The sequence below is a fragment of the Mauremys reevesii genome, linkage group 5 (genome assembly GCF_016161935.1).
Source record: "Mauremys reevesii isolate NIE-2019 linkage group 5, ASM1616193v1, whole genome shotgun sequence".
Taxonomy (NCBI): domain Eukaryota; kingdom Metazoa; phylum Chordata; order Testudines; family Geoemydidae; genus Mauremys; species Mauremys reevesii.
In genome coordinates this window covers 36,373,594-36,391,313 of record NC_052627.1, presented here as the reverse complement: position 1 = coordinate 36,391,313, position 17,720 = coordinate 36,373,594, and the positions used below count along the sequence as shown (strand labels likewise).

The 17,720-nt window shown below is 41.0% G+C and overlaps 1 protein-coding gene across 3 annotated transcripts in view; it reads left to right on the top strand.

Moving 5' to 3' along the window:
* The first annotated feature begins 474 nt into the window (after nt 1–474).
* The window catches only part of RAP1GDS1 (Rap1 GTPase-GDP dissociation stimulator 1), a 178,118-nt gene continuing 160,872 nt past the window's right edge, over nt 475–17,720 (top strand). For all 3 annotated transcript variants that reach the window (XM_039540359.1, XM_039540360.1, XM_039540357.1), the window contains exon 1: nt 475–828. In XM_039540359.1, coding sequence (XP_039396293.1) covers nt 825–828 — 4 coding nt within the window. In that variant the 5' untranslated portion in view covers nt 475–824. The remainder of the gene's footprint in view (nt 829–17,720) is intronic.

The following is a 17,720-nucleotide window of genomic DNA, read 5'->3' as shown; positions in this document are numbered from 1 at the left end:
TAAATAAATAAATAATAATTGATACAAAATGACAACTGCTCTAAATCCTCTCCATGGCTGAGGCCATGGGTGAGGAGCTCCTCACAGGACCTGGGCTGGTCTGTTAAACTCCTGGCACCGTACCGCGCTCTGGACAGGAAGAGCTCAGTTTGTCTGCAAAGCGCGCTATGGATTCCCATCCAGGTATTCATAATAAACAGCAGCAGGCGCAGAGTGAAGCCGCACGGGCACGGAGTGAAACCCGATCGTCCCCGCCGCACGGCCAGCCCGGGAGCTCACGGGGCGGGAGGAACCGCGGAGAAGCAGCTACTTTTCTGCAGCCTCTCTGGCGCGGCTACTGTGTATCTGCGCGGGTGCCGCTGCTGGCTCCGCAGCTCCTCCTCCCGGGTCTCTGGGTGTCGCTGGGCCGGGTGTCTCCAGAGGAGGGCCTTGCCCGGATGTACTATACACTGACTCATAAGCCAATCGACACAGCAGCGGCAGGCAGCGAGACACACACACACACACAGAGCCGAGCTCCCGCTTCGCTCCCCGCCTCCCCTCCCCGACCGCAGCGGCGGGGCTGGCCGGGCCCTGGAACGCGCGCAGCCCCCACCCCTGCCGCCGCCGCCCGCACCCCGAGGCGCCAGCGACGGGCACTTGCTCCAGGGCTGCCCCGGCTGCCCGCCTCCTCCTCCCCCCCGCCCAGCCCTGGCCGCCGGCTGCTGCAGCCGCACCGCCCCAGGTCCCCGCGGCTCCCGCGTGTCCCTCCCCGGCCGCTGGACAGAGGCGCAGGCAGCTCCCCTGAGCAGCACCCAGAGCGCTGCTCTCCTCCTGGCAGGAACATGGGTAAGTCACCTTCTCCCTCCCCCCGCCCCGCGGTCTAGCCCGGCTCCGGGCGGCGGGCCCCCAAAGTTATCGCCTTATTACGCGTCTGCCTCTGCCCCCGCCCTCTCTGGCATTGCTCTGCAGCACGGCGGGGCTGGGGAGGCAGGAGGGACGGGGCCATGATGCCGAAACAAGTCCGCTGCTCCTGTTCCCATCCCCCTTCCCCTTCCCCCCTCCGTGGCTTCTGTGCGGCTCCCTGTTTTGCATCCTCTCCCCCGTCGCACTGGCCCTTTCCCTCCCAAGGCCGGCCCCTTGCTTCCCTCCTCCCTCTGTCGGACGGGCAGGAGGAGGAGGAGGAAGACGACTTCATGCAACTTCCTCAGTAGCTCTGTCGTCTCCCCTGAGGGCCGAGGAGGCTCAGGGTGCAGATTGCTTTTGCAAGGGCTGTGTATGCTCTGAAGGGAATGGGGGGAGGGTGTCTCCACCCAGCCACGGGGTAAAGAGCACAGCTGTGGCCACGAGGAGTGTCAAACCAGAGACCAGTCCATGAAATAGACGGGTAGGGACTTGCTCCGTGCTGGACTGGCAGGGTGTTTACAGGGTGTGTTGTTACTGGGCTGAGCTCGGTGTCTTGGTCACTTAAGGGCTGGGAACAGGGGTGAGACAGCAGGATGCTGAACATAGTAATGGCACCTTATTTCTGAACTTAAAATAGCGGGTTTCCTTCTTCTCTAAAATCACAGTGCAAAGTTTCTGTGGGCTCCTGTGATATTGCCAGTTAATCCGGCAGGCTGGCCTTAGGTAGGCTGAATGTCAATTTAATAAACCAAATGTACTCCTCAAATATAATTTGTTTTACAGTATTTGAATACAGATTTCTTAAGTGGAAGTCAGATTCTGTAAGTATTAAAGGAGATTTGGAGCAAGCGGCCATATAGGTCAGTCAGCAGACTACCTTTCCCCCCACTTTTGTTTCTGTAATAGACAAGTGGATAATACATTACAAAGATTACTTGATGTTCCATTCTCACCTATGGTGTTCCTCTGCATACTTTTTGGAACCCCAAAGATCTTCATATTAGCCCCACCCCATTAGTTTTAAGTCACCATGTGTCTAGTGAAGAACTGCCGTCGTCGTATTATCTGTCTGTTAACTCCCAAAGCTTGTAGGCTGATGGAGACTGCCAAAGAAAACCCACACTGATCTAGAAACTAGTGCTGCCTTATGGCCCAGTGGTGTGAGTGCTGAGGACACTATCTCCTTGGGCTGCACCAGGAATTGAAGACGGTGTACCTCTGCCAGAGAGGCAGTGATACTGTAGTCTAATACAGTGGTTCTCAACTGGTGGTCTGGGGTCACCTGGGGGGCCATGAACAGGTTTCAGGGGCTCCGCCAAACAGGGCCAGTGTTAGACTCACTTGGGCCCAAGGCAGAAAGCTGGAGCCGCACTGCATGGGGCTCAAGCCAAAGGCTGAGCAATGTAGCTTTGCAGGGCCCCCAGTGGCATGGGGCCCCAGCCAATTACCCTGCTTGCTACCCTCTAATGCCAGCCCTGGCTTTTATATGCCAAAAAACAGTTGTTGTGGTACAGGTGGGATGTGGAGATTTTATAGCATGTTGGGTGGGCCTCAGAAAGAACAAGGTTGAGAACCCCTGGTCTAATAGTCTAAACATAGGATAAGGAGTCAGCAATTCCTCAATTCATAATCTTAGATTTGACACTAGACTCCTGCTGCTGCCTTAGATAAGTCACTGGGTTCTTTTGAGACCACATAAATCTTTTGCCTTTTACTAAACAAAGATTTCCATGGATAGAAACAACCTCAATACCTTAGTTTCCCTGTCTGTAAAATGGGGATAATGCTTACTTACCTTTCAGGGCAGTTGTGAAGATTATTTCACTTTTATAAAGTGCTTGGAAGAGGAAAAAGTCTATGTAACTGTTAAATATAATTAATTATTTTCTCGGAGGCAGGTACTAAACCTCTGCCTTGACATTGTGGTAGGGTTCTGGATGTCTCATTTATCTTAGATGAAAAGCCGACTCCTTGGCTACTTACTAGGTGATTTTTAATTACACTGATCACAAGAGTAGGAATATTTATCCCAGTGTCACGATCAAATTGCTAGTGCAGAATAAATGCTGCATTCTACTCTGGAAAAGGCTCCATTCCAGTTGTGGGTGAGTTTGTAAATTGCTTGCGGAATCTTTCTAGCCAAAGCTTGTTGCATAATTATGACATTATTAGCAGTGATAAGACAACCAAAAGGAATTCCCTTCAGAATCCGTCAAGGATGTTCCTTACTTGTCCAAAGGAGTTGCTGTTGAGCAACAAAAGGAACCCGCTTCACTTATTTTTCCCCACCCCGTCACACATCTGGATCTGATTCTGCTGCCTTTCAGGTTAATGGCAAACTTATAACCTCCTCTACAGCAGCTCGTGTTGTTCTGAGGAGCCAGTGACCAAGATGGAAATCAAAGTTGCATATCCCCCCAGGTTAGCCAGCTAGCTGTTTTCTGTTACGTTTTTAGAGCAAATGATGACTTTGGATGTTTAGGGTCTCATGATTAAGCTCACAAAATCAATATAGTAGCTTCCCTGGCTCAATTCCAGTGTGCTCTCCTTTTTTTATTTGTGCATTGCGTAACTGTTGGAACTTCTCAGAAAGTAAGTATTGAGGATGACTTTTTGCAGCACTAGATCTCTTCCTCAAGCTTCTATTAACTTGGTAAATCATACTTGAGAATCAAGTATTTGTGGCACTGAGTACTAAATCTGTTTTATGATTAAACATACTGAATATTCTACACTTAATAAGCAGGTCAGAATGGGATTAGTAGATTCATACACTAATGATGTAAAATGGAAGCCCTGGAAAACATTCATATTCCAATCAAAAGATTTGTGCCATTAAAGAGATTCATATGTACATGTCAGTCTGTGCGAAGTCTGCTGTTAGAATGCCTTTCCTATCTCAGAGGCACCAACTGATTATTCCTCTGTAGTCATTCTCCTGGCAATGATCTGCTTCTGTTGGTTTGAATTAATATTTGCCCTTCCCAAAATTGTGCCTTTGTCCTTTAGATTTATATTTAAAATTATTAATTCAGACTTTAAAAAATATTCAATTTTTAGCATTAAGCATTCCTTTTGCATGCTAGGTTTCTTTAACTGTTCTTGGAAGTACAGCACTTTGAGTACTTTGGATGACAGTCACTGCTATTGTTTTCTGTGCCTTTTCTAATGAACATTACTTGTGCATTTTTTACCATAGTATCCCTGGTTTGCAAGGAATTTTGTAGCCAACTGTTTAAAGATTCATCTCTTTGTCTAACCTCCTGCAGTGCAACTTTATGTAGTATCTATCTTGTATAGAGACTGTATTCTAAAAGACTTTATTATAAAACATTATCTGATATTTTATATGGGTACAATTTATTTTTATCATGTATATTAATTTCTACCTGCAGATTAGATGTTCTGGATTGTAGACTTCAGTTCCGAGTGGGGGTCTGCATCTAAATTTCTTAAGTCTTTCTACAGCACTCAAAACAATAGCATCTGTATGCCCTTAAAAAACATACACACAAAACATCAATTCTCCTATCTAGATGTCTGGCTTAATTAAAATATTCCTCATGTATCTGTTCTCATTTTGTTACCTACCTTAATCCAATGCTAAAGAGAGACCTGAGTTGAATAGAGATTTACATTGCCAATTTCAGGGCCCGTTCTTCCATGCCTAGTCTGTACTCATTAATTCAGTGTGTGTGTTTCCTTGCAAAAATGTACAATGTGCTAAATATGTTCAGGAAGTGTCAGGCTTCGGGTCAGCCTGGTGGTTGAGCTATAACATATGAGATCCAGATTGTGGATGGCACAGATTGGCAAAGATACAGTCCCTGTTTTCAAGAAGTTCCTTCTGTTCATCCTTTAGAGGGAGCTGAAGTGTGTTTCAGGTGAGGCTGCATGCAGTGTGACTTTGGGGAAGAAGGTAAATGGGATGAACTTCTTCTTTCTTTTTTTTAAAGTCTAATATAGTGGCAGGAGGGTGGAAGTAGATGAAAATATTCTTCCATCCTGAGAAGGTTCTTTTTACTGCTCCTCTCAATACCTGCACATGCTATAGTGGAACATGGAAGACTCTGCTATGGTGAGAATTGGTGTTGCCAGACTGGAAAAGCAAAATATTTGTACTGCACTTATAATAGAGCTAAGAGGGTTAGCAACCAACCTCTTCTACAGCTGCCATGGATTTAACTCCACAGGTTTGTCCACTGTCGGATTACTACGATCGGTATCCCACTCCTTCCCTAAAACAAACATTATTTTACATTAATAGTTAAGAGAAGTGCTCATAATTCACCACTAATTAACTAATTTTACTCAAGAAAGGTTGAAAACTTGTGTATAGGATTACCAGGCTAGACTCAAAATACACTGAAGAATTGGGGAGGGGGGGGGGGGAGTCCTCATGTCTTACTTATTCTGCTTTTCTGGTTTATTTTCTTAACTTTTTTCTATGATGTTCCCAAGTCCCTTTTGTCTTCATAATTACACTCATTCATTTCTTCCCTCTGCTTTTCCTAGTTCTCCCCCTATATGCACTTCCCCCAAGGGGGTTTTGTTCTTTTCTATTTTTGCTTCTCTTCTTGGTAGCATGCTCATTTCCATTATTACTGCTTTGTTTTCTTCAGATTTCATCTGTTCTTGTGCTTCCTTTTTTTCTCTCCCAGATTTTATTTCAGTTTTGTAGATAGACACACATTCCTTGCTGACTTCTTCTTAAACTACTTCTGTATATTGTGCTCTCAGGAGACATAATTTTTGAATGAAACCTTTAACCTAATGGTATAGACAAAACTACTAGGCCTCTTTAGGAACAAAAGAACGTAAACAGTGGTTTCAACACAGGAGCAATGCTGATTAGGGAAGATTAGTCAGACCTAATCTAACTGCTTTGGCTTCTTCAGAAGTTCAGAATTGCAGGCTTCCAGGAAATTTTGATGAAAGGAAAAAAAAAAAAAAGATACAGTCTAGAACTAGTTATTTCAGTGTCAGCATTTTAAAGATTCAAATTTTTTTTTGCTGCAAACTGGTTTTGTTTTGGGAAATGACAGTACAGCCTACTATACTGGTCGATGCACTCTGACTAGAACAAATACACTGGTTTTCTTCACATCTAATTATTTTAGCAAAATATAAGGGAAAATGATTTTTTTTTGTTATTTGTATCAGTTTATGGATTAACCACAGATAGGAAATGTTGACTCTGTTTTATAGATAATAGAAGACTCACTTTCCACCATAGACTAGCCTACTGGCACGCTGTGCCTTAAGGAAGTGAGAGCCCTTGCTATCTATAACTTTGGAGGCATTCATTACCTTTTAGGTTGTAGTTTGTTTTCCATTGTAAGCGTGATTACGAACCCCTAAGTTCCTAGAAAATAAAACAGAGTAATTTGTCTTGAATTGTTGATGTGTGTTCTCTAGCTAAGTCAGAACTTTTTAATGACAATTTGAGAGTTACTTGGAAAAGGCATTTTTCCCAATAAGGGATTTTGAAAGTGGCATCTTTTTCTTTAGGTGGTCTGTTGATTTTCTGTTAAACCCTCTTTCTAAAACAGCATAATCTAGAAATTGTAGATTTGTTTCAATCTCTATATCTGTATGAGCTTTATTCCATGGGTTTATTTTTGACAGATATGGACCTACCAATTCACAGCCCATGAAAAACACGTCATGGACCATGAAATCTGGTCTCCCTCTGTGAAATCTATATGGTATAGGGTAAAGCACACAAAAGACCAGATTTCAAGGGGGGAGACCAGTGTTTCTCAAATTGGCGGTCCTGACACAAAAGGAAGTTGCAGGGGGTCACAAGGTTATTTTAGGGAGGTTGTGGTATTGTCATCCTTACTTCTGTGCTGACTTTAGAGCTGGGTGGCCAGAGAGCGGCAGTTGCAGGCCGGGAGCCCAACTCTGAAGGCAGAGCTGCTGACAGCAGCAGCGCAGAAGTAAGGATGGCATGGTGTCTATTGCCATCCTTACTTCTGCACTGCTGCCTTCAGAGCTGGGCGGCCGGACTGTGGCCGCTGCTGACTGAGGGCCCAGATCTGTGGGCAGAAGTAAGGGTGGCAATACCATACCAGGCCATCCTTAGTTCTGTGCTGCTGCTCGTTGCAGCTCTCTATTCAGACCTGGACTCCCGGCCTAAAGCTGCTGCTCTCCAGCTGCCCAGCTCTGAAGGCAGCACCGCCGCCAGCAGCCGTGCAGAAGTAAGGGTAGCAGTACCACAGCCCACCCTACAATAACCTTATGACCCCACCCCCACAACTCTTTTGGGTCAGGACCCCCTACAATTACAAGACCATGAAATTTCAGATTTAAATAGCTGAAATCATGAAATTTATTATTTTAAAAATCCTATGAACTTGAAATTGTCTAAAATGGACCATGAATACGGTAGGGCCCTATTGATAAGGTACAGTTTAAAAAAAAATGGAATTACACTCTATGGAAAGTTGAACTTCAGCGTTCTCCTTTTGGACCAAAAGGAGTAGATCTGTTTCACAGAATTTACAAGTGCCATAGATTTGCCCATTGGAACTTGTAAACACTGTAAAACAAATGGCTGTAGTTGAAGGAGGCTTCAAAGTTTTAAAGACATCCTATAAAATCTGTGATCCAAGTAGCTCTGGTTTAGGGAACTTTTAAGATATACATAAACACTGGTGATCTTGTAAAAATCCTTAAAACAAATAGCTGTGGTTCAAACTAGATTATAAACTTGGCAGATACCCAGAAGATCTGGTTAAATTCATAAACCAGGTAATCCTGATTCATACTACTCCAGTCTGGACAGAGGACTCTAGTTCAAAATACTTCTAAGATCTGCTGGCAAAGCCTGGATATATTGTCAACTTCACCATTGGGGTCCAGTTCAAGAAATGTGAAAGGTGTGCTTACAAAGAAAGCATACTTTGCATGTCTCAAACTTGAATCCCTTTGCAGACTCCATTGTTTGTAATCCCTGCAGTGAAATGGATAGGAACCAAAGAAACTGTAAAGGAGTATCTGAACATCCAACTCTCAAAGTGTATCACCAATAATTTTTTTTGGAGGCATCAGAAGTGACTGTTACAGTTAAAATTGAATTGAGATTTTCACTTAAAAGTAGTATTAAAATCCCTCTATTTCCCAGTTTCCTAGTCTCCAAATTTGGCACAAGAACAATTTTCAGTGAATATGGAGGAAAATATTTGCTAACTTTTGTAGAGGAAACATTTAAAATGCCCCATTTTTGAGATTGACCTGTTTTCCTCATATTTCTGTGTAACCACAGTCCTTGCAAGCTCCAAATTTCTCTAACACAGTCTAACAATATCTTCAACATAGGCCAATTCTGAACGTTTATTAAAATACAGAGACTTATTTCCCAGCTTAGAGATAATGTAATTGAGATTCACAAGATCTGCCAATGAAAACTGTTCTGGTCCATCTGCTACTTCCCTTTCCTGACACTGCCAGTCTGCCTTCCTGACTAACTGTGTCACTTTAAAGAAAAATTAATTTTTTTGAAAGTTTTAATTTCCATTATTGGTTGAAGTTTTTCTATTGGCTACGGGTCAGATTCAACAAATCACTTAAATACATGCTTAAATTCAGTTAAGTTTTAAAGTATGTGCTTTGTTGAATTGTGGCTTTTATCTTTGAATCACCTGTTTTCTCCTGCACATATCTGGGAACGAGGTTGTGCAGCAGGGAGTATGAAATTGAAATAAGAGAGAGGTGACTTTGGGGGATGAGCATCAGAGTATGGATGTATTGGAGGGAACAGCTAGAGGGAAAGGGATATGGGAGACAATAACATTTGAGCTGGATTTTGAGGAGACAGGTGAGATTTATCAGGGTTGCTTGGAGACCTGAGAGGAACAACAGGCTTATGTGTGGGGACAAAGGATCTCGGAGGATGAGAGCTCAATATCTCTGCTCAGGCCTGGGAACGTGAAAGGCTCCCCTGGCAGGAGATGTAGTCTTAACCCATAGCTGATGAAGTTTTTTTTTTTTATTTGAAGATTATGGTGGAATTGTTTATTTTATAAATAATTATGATAGTGCATTGTCATGATAGTTCAGCAAAACTTGAAAAAGACTAAAAATTCTGAAACGTAAAACTTCATTAGTTAAGATTGTGAATGAAAATACATATAACCGCATTTGATATCTATTCGCACACCATGCCTGGAACATACAGGACCTAATTAGAATATTGTACATACAACAAAAAACTCCTAAATATTTGAAAGTCAGGGAACTCAGAGATCAGGTTTCACAAACAACCTTCACTCTTCTTTGCTTTCACACCTTATCCCTGACCACACAAGATCTTCCCCTAAGATTCTCTTACATCCACATACCATGCTTCTTCTACATCTGCATTTCCAGTATAAGCCTCATACTCCACTGTCTTGTTGCACCGTCTACATATTAATATTGGAACTAATACATAAGAGCCACCAATCCATAAGCAGCCCCTCCTCCAATTCCTTTTCTCTTTTATTAACCATCTACACCTACAGTACCTACCTGTCAGAATAACCAGTTACATCAAAATAGCTGTCCCTCTCCCACCCCATATTCCTTAAAGAGACCCCTATTTTCACATTTTATGCTTCACATACAGTTTGGAGGCAACACTTTTTCCTATCCACCATTCCATTATCTGCCACAGTGAAACTACCTCATCTGCCTTCCATAACCAGACTGAAAACTGTACTGCAATCAGGACCTGTAGAATTACACAGTAATTAGGGACAGATTCTGTGACAGACTCAGTTGAATTACGTAGCAGAAAACTGCAAATTTTGAAGTCCCTTAACAGTTAGGTTAGCCAAAACAACAGCAAAATAAATACAAGCAAGAATTAATTGAACAAGTAACAAAAAAAAAAAAAGTTGTCTTCCCTTCCCATTTTTCAACCTCTTTCTTTCGGACCCCCCCCCACCCCCACCCCTCAACATATTTAAACTCCACGCCTACCTATGCCACATCTGTTTTTCTGCATATAAAAGCCAGGGCCAGTGTTAGGGAGTAGCAAGCAGGGCAATTGCCTGGGGCCCCATTCCACAGGGGGCCCCGCGAAGCCAAGTTGCTTAGGCTATGGCTTCAGCCCCTGGTGGCGGGGCTTGGGGCCCCAGGCTTCAGCCCCATGCGGTGTGACCTCGGCTTTCTGCTCTGGGCCTCAGCAAGTCTAATGCTGGCCCTGCTTGGTGGATCCCTTGAAACCTGCTTGCGGCCCCCTGTTGCAAACCACTGTGTTAGATCAAAAGGAATGTTTTGTCATGCAGGCATGTCATATGTGTTCTACTGTCCAGCTGCCACCAGTTCCTGTTGAGGGCACGTCTTGGGGTGCTTCCTGTCTCTATGACATGGGCAGCATCTGATTATCAGCTTCTGACCTGTCACATTACAAGGCACAAGGAATATTTTAAATTAGTGGGGAAACAGAGTTTCTAACCTTAGAAATGAACTAAAGCATGTATGTCAGGGCCAGCTGCACCTCTGACCCGGTCTGTGGTCTCTCTGAGTTCACCCCCAGAGGTGTTATGCCCTTACCTTTTCTGTGGCATGCAATCCTGCAGTTCTCCCATTCTTATACCATGTCCCAGGCTACAGCACGCTGTGGGTCGACTATGCTTCCCCGGTAGGTCCAACTGGGTTCAGCGCCTATACGTTTTCTCTTGGGGAGCTGTGACCAGTGGTAAATACAGTGACCCAAAGTAGTTTTCTTAAACCAATGTGGTGTTTAATCTTAACAATAGGAACAAAGAATAAGAGAAAAGGGGATTTAAAACAATAAAAGGACTAAGTGCATGTCTATCTTTCCTAAAGCTTACCGCCCCACCCTGGAAGTTTAGGAAGACCTAACTTCTCCAGATCCCCAGCCTCATTTCTGTGTCTGTGGCAGTCTGTTCTCTGGGAACAGCTCCCTCACACCTCTAGACAGAGAGTTCCTGTTTAACTGTTTCAAGTCCGTTTGATCAGTTGGCTCCCAGTACTGGGAAAACAAGTCTTGTAATTTGACTGGCACCTGAAAGTAGCATCTTTGCAGCTTAAAGCTCAGGCATTGGCGATTATGACCCCTGACAATTTTACTGGGAGAGGGCTTTATCTGCGGTCATTGTGTTGCTCTCCTCTCAGTTCCCCAAAAAGCCTTGCTTTAAATTAAACCAATTTATGGACATACTGTTGTAAACATTCCAGTAATCCAAAATACCCATACAGAAACTATCCCAATAACCAGGGAACACCCAGTACTCAAATTATTACAAATCAGCCCCACATCCTTCACAATGTATTTATAAAAAATGCTCCATTCCTATTATGTGCTATAAAGAACAAATAAAGATTGCAATTAGTATCGGGGCCCCATTGTGTTAAGCACTGTACATATTTATTAGAAGACATACCCCATAGAGCTCACAGTAGAGTTTAAGAGAAGACAGTGAGTGTGACCAAGAGGAGAGAAGTGGGAAGGAGGTTGAGGGCAACAGTGACAAGATTATGCACTAACAGGCCAACGGTGTCCCAAACTGCTGCCTCTTTTTCTTAGATATATTACTATATTTTTCCATTCTGATGTGGGGAGCTGATTATAAGGTCAGGGTGTAATTCTACCACCATTGCCATAAAGCTGCAAAGTACTATGGCTCTGACTGTACTTACAATAATATTATTATTATTCTACGAGAGCCAAGGAGCTCTAGATGAGATTAGAGCTCCAGTGGGGTAGGCTCTTCACAAACACAGGGGCTCTGATCCTGCAAAGAGCTCGGTGAGGTGGACCCACACATTATTAGTCCATAGCTTTAGATTGCAGTAGCACCCAAAATACACTTTCCGAATACACAGAGGAAGACAGTCCCTTCCCCAAACAGAGTACTGTACTCGCATTCTCCGAAACAGAGACCACAGTCATAACTATTTCACATAGAAGATGTGGGGAAGCTGGCATGTGCATAGTGTATGTCTGACCCCTCTCTTTCCCTGCAGTCTCCTCTTTGTCTTCACCTGAAATTTTTTTAGTTTTCAAAAACTGACAAGAAACCAAAATTTTCTGATTTGAAATGAAATTAAAAATTTTGTTTCATTTTGTCAGCAAAACCCAGAAAACTTCTCCCATCTCTAACCAGTATTAAATCATGCTTCAGTTTTGCCTCCTTGGATTAACCTAATATACTAATATATCAGGCAGGAATATGTGAGGATATACTCTGTATGAAAATAACTACAACTTAAGGCCCCAGTCTTACAGTTTATACTACATTGTAGACCCATGTGGCCACACAGAGCCCCCTCTGAGTTCCACTGAAGTAATTGGGATTTTGCCCATACTGACTTAGTTGGAGGAACAGAGCCTTAAATTGCATTCTATTGATGATATCATGCAAAATGCTACATTTCTAGTTCCTTCCAAGATATAGCTCAGATCTGTGGAATCTTTTGGTCACAATAATGAAAATATGGACCCTGGGTCAATTTTGACCATCAGAAGCATATTATTGTTGTTGCATTTCTTTATTGATAAGTGAAGGAAGCTAATCAAAATCAGTATAGTACAGGAAATAGTGTCAGATTAAGATTAGTCATAACATGATATTAAAAAACAAACAAACAAAAACAAATCAGAAGTTCCATAGAGTTCAATGGGAAGTTTTGCTTAAAAATTGATGGAATGATATGGTTTATAGCAATTTGTTATATCTAAGAAGAAACCAATTTAACATAGAAGAATATTCAGATTGTTAGAAAATATCCTGGAAAAGGAAAGAGGCGGCATTGTGTCAAATTATTACTATACACACAGTGACCTTTGTTCTATCTTGTAGTGACATAAGGAGAAAGAAAAATCATGTTTTCAGGAGTCAGCATGTTTCAGCATCCCTTTTCATGTCCCTGTAGATAGTGGCTTTTGATGTCTGATAATAGTAAGGTCGCATATTCCCACAAGGTTTCAGGGACCTCTCTCCAGGGCTGCTATGCATAATATTTCCAACAACACATATCTAAAGAATGTAGATATAAGGCTCCGAAGGCAGGAGACTTTGATTAGGGCAAAAAGTGACTCAGTCCACTTAATTAGAATACATTTTCATCCTCAAAGTTATCTGATATACTTATCTGTCTTTCCCAAGACAACAGAAGTCCCCTTTGCAATGGAAGAGTAAGAATCCCAGTTCACTTCTTGGCAATTGAGGGTGCGGGGGAAGCATGCTCAGAAGCATTGAAAGAGTTCTTAGATTTTACATTTTGGTCATAAATTTGAGTTCAGCACACATGTCCAATATGAAACAGATGGCTGGATAGACAAATGCCCTAGATATTAGATAACAAAGCACTTTATGTTAACAAGGGGTGGGTCCGTTGTTTTTTTAATATAACTGTAATTAAATAGGCCTCTTGATATACACCTATGGATGTGAGTTGTACTATTGTTCTAGCATGTTCTGGTACTTCAAATTCTAGACAGCTTGCATGAATTCAAAGACAACATATTTTAGGAACCATGTAAGCTAAAATTACCAACCTTTCCAAGGTCAGAAATGGAAACCTACATAATTAAAAAATAATAATAATTTGGCTGCACAAAGAGAACTAGTTAATTTCTTGAAGACTGTTATGGGCTGTATGTTTCATAAATTGATCATTTTTGGCAGCTTCTCTGAAACACTCTGCTGTTTGACCTATATTATTTTTTAATACTGTTTCTCAAAATTTATTCTCTTTAAAAGGACCTTTTGCAAATGTGTCTTGAAATCAGAGGTATGTTGATGAGTTTTTGTTCATATTAGGTTTAGGCTGGGCTTGGAGTTACAGATTTAATGACTAGGTGAAAGGGTTGGTATCAGATTTGACAACTGGAAATCCTGTAAGCTGTTCTTATAAGATTTTTGCATTAATGCCAGAAATATTGAAAAAGCAGCTAATCTCTTAAGATTTTGGCCACATCTGAAGTGGAACTAGAAAAATAAACAAAAAACAACCAGGCCTCCTCTGGTTTTGGCCATAACCTGGAAACAAAATGTGAAGTAGTTCTTGTTTTTGAACCCCTGGCCTAGAAATTCAAAGGTATTCAGATTATGAGAGGTTCCGGCTTTTTCCTTTCTCAGAATTTTATATTGTTTTTAGGTAAATAATGGAAGTGCTTAAAAATAAAATCTGAGTGGGATCTCAGTGGCATGTAAGCACTTACTTAACTTTAAATATATTAATAGTGACTTAAGTGTAATTACTCATGTGCTTAAAATTAAGGATGTGCTCAGGTGCTTTGCTGGATCCATGCCCAAGACCTGTGTTTCAGCCTCCGGTATCCTGTATTTCCCCTTTGAAGGCCTGAACTCCTGTCTTGGCAGAAACTGACTCGAAGCAATTGCTTTAAAATTTAAAAGTGACAAATATACAAGCAATTGAATTTTAAACCATTTTGCCTAAAATATTATTTATAATATTTAAATCTATGGTGATCTTTTGTAAGTGAAGGAGGATATCAGTTTTTTCTTTAAACATTAATTTAAATTGATTACATTTAGCAATTAAATTAGTTTAATTTAGAAATATCAGTTAATCTTTAATACTGGATAAGAATCAGTTTCTTCCCAATGGCTGTTTACTGGAAACAGTACAATAGTTCCTGTTTAAAAATATTCATTTTCTCTTTGCTGCAAGAGGTTCTAACTGAAGCTGGTTGCCAGAAGCACAAGATAATGCTGGTATTACTTCATATGTGTTGTATAACTTAACTGTATATAAAGAGTGCAGTCATTAAAGTATTACTTTAATGGTAAAGTGTACAATTTAATCTGCATTAACTGATGCGCAAATTAAACATGCAAAAAAATTCACACTTACCTCTTCTTGGCATATAATATTGACCACATGCAAAGGGATCCATTAACCTAGCTGTCAATTCATTGGCTGCATGTTGTCTTCACACGGAATTAAAGTTCTCTTCAACTAGTTTCCCAGTTCAAGAAGCAGATAGAATTTTATCCAACCATATTTATTTAGGATAGACAACACACAGCATAGGTTTTTGATGGTCAAAGTTGTGTGTTCATATTACAGCAAAGGGGTGCCACGCTTCTATGACCCTGATCCTGTAAAAGGTTCCATGTGGGTGGCCTTTTATGCCTATACTAACCCTTTGCTAGATCAGGATTTTGGTTTGTGCGCCAAATTCTGCTTGGTTACTTGCAGCAGTACAACTCCACTAAACCCAGTAAAGCTACCCTACCTTTATGCTGGTGGAAATAATTTAGCCTTTGTATGCTTCCATCTGAGACATTCTTGCTGCGTGATCTAGAACAATCTGAGGGTAATGTAAAAGTGTCAAACGGGGTCTGATTGATTTGTCATGGAAGATCTCTAGTACTCAACACAGCTAATAAATAAAAGCCAAGCTTCTTTTGACACAGAGATGTTTAGCTTTACTTACCTCTCTTTTTTGGAATAAAAATATACTGGTATATCAAATGCTTGTGCTTCAGAATTTAAAACTTTTACATATTACAGCATTTTAATGCTCTGAAGCCAGATCAGTTTTAAAAAGTTTATTTTGTCATATTTGAAAGAGCTTGCATGTTGATGCTCTCAACTAAAAATTGCTCTCCGTTCATTAAGCTGTCACAAAAAAACACCCACCCCCAAAAAACCCCACATAGATTATCTGAAGACTATTTCAGCATTTATGAACTGAAAGATAAATAGCTGTTAACTCAGATTTGGTTCAAAGCCTATTTGCTGCTTCTAACTTAAGCAAAAACAATGGGTCTGATTCCAGTCTCAGTTCACTTTTGTTACTTCTGATTTAAACACCAGTATAAGGGTGATTAGAATCAGGCCCCAATTCTCTGTTGCTCTGCATCACGCTTAATCATTTAGGTTAATGTAAAGTGAGTGCATAGTTGATGTAAAACACTAACCAAGTCAGAATGGTAGTGTTTTACAATCACATTACCGTGGTGTAACTGACTACTCAAAGTGCAAGGTAGCGGAATAAAGCCCACAATGTTTTCATGATATTTGAGTTTGGAACTCAGACGAGTTTGGAAAAGTCTGGTTTCCAGATATTCACTACTGTTTAGTAGCATTAGGATTTATGGGCACCATCTTGAGTACTAGCAAAGACCCTCATTTCCCACTGAAGTAATTGAAAGTTGCAAGTGCTCTGAATGTCAAGGAATCAGCATCACCATGGAATCAGGCCTTGTATTCTTAAAAGCTGTGGTCTCTGCAGTGCATCATGACGTCAGACACATAGGTGAGTAGGGCTGACGCTCCATGCATTAGGGAGAAAGGGTACACGTACTGTGGGTGACAGACACACAAAGAGGGCACTATTATATAGAAGATATAGTACCGATCTCTACCATACATAGCACTTTCCTCTTTACAGTGCTTTATGAACATTAAATCACTTCTCAAAACACCTTCTGAGGCAAATGAACAAAATACTATCCCCATTTTACATATGGGGTAACTGAAGGAGAGGAGTTAAAGAGACCAAGCCAAATTTAACCCAAAATTTAGGTTTTGTAACGAGGAGTTTTTACAAAATATCAGAACAATACAGACAATTAAAATAATAAACAGGAGATTTTTCTAAATGCAAAAAAATGAAATCACCCCCTGCAGTGTTTGCAATTTAAAGGACAGGAGAACCATAAAAAGAAACTGACAGAAACAAAAGTGTAAATTGTCTAATTTTTATTGCCTTAAACTTTGACGTGCACAAAAACAAACAGCATAACTAGGGAAGTGTACGCTCTTAATGTTTTAATAACCTACTCTAAGGTGTTATCAGTTCCATAGTTAAGGAAATTTGCTTTTAAGATTTCAGTTTTTAACCTGAAACTGCCTCTTTAAGTGGCTTGCTGAACATGCTGGGGAAGTCCAAGTCTGAGCCAGAATCGAAAATAGGAGTTTGGCTCCCATTCCTATGTTCAGACGACAACTATCTAATTGCCTAAAAATGTGAAGGTATCTGCTGATTTTTATAGTTATTTCATTATATGCATATTACCTAGCACCTGGGATGTTTTTAACCTGTTTTCATAGGAATTTGGGGACTTGCTAAAGTTAATCTGCTTTGTTTATAAACAGTTTACAGCCATCACCTCTGTGTGATACAAACATTCCATGCCATCTGTGTCATGTACCTCATTGTCTCATATGATATTTTGACTGTAGATTCTTACCATAAAGCCTGCAGTTAAAAAACTGTTGTAACCTCTTCTTCCAAATTGTAAGTTGTGCTAAAGCTTTTTTTAGCTCTGTCTAGTAGGATAAGTGACATATTCCAAGTTACCAGACTGTCTGAGATGCTTCCTTTGGCTAAGAACTGTCTTCCCAGGCAGGTGTATGTATGGAGATATTAATGCATCATGCTGATATTTGAAAGTGTGAACTTAATTGTAACTTTCAGTGTTTATTTTTCATCTGATGACTATAATGTAGAGAATGCTCTCTGTGCTCCTGTTCTGCTCATCGTGGCTTCCCACATGATCATAGGGTTTGAGCCAGAGGACTTATTAATGTTAAGAATCTTCCATCACATTCAACAGAATTTGCTATTCCCCAATGGCCAGGTATTAGCTTCCATTGTTTTTCTAATCTGATTGTCCTTTCCTGTACATGAATTTCAGTAGCAGTGGAGAATGACTGAGCAAATGCAGGACAAGAATCTCATAATAATAAAAATAAATATATTTAATGTAACCAGGGGATAAAATTCTTGATTTTTAGCTGTACGATGGAATCTTCTTCTAGTAAAGCACTGGGGATTTTTCTCTCTCAACCTTAAACTTACTACAAATGTAACTGGAACAGAATGATGTCTATTTCATAAA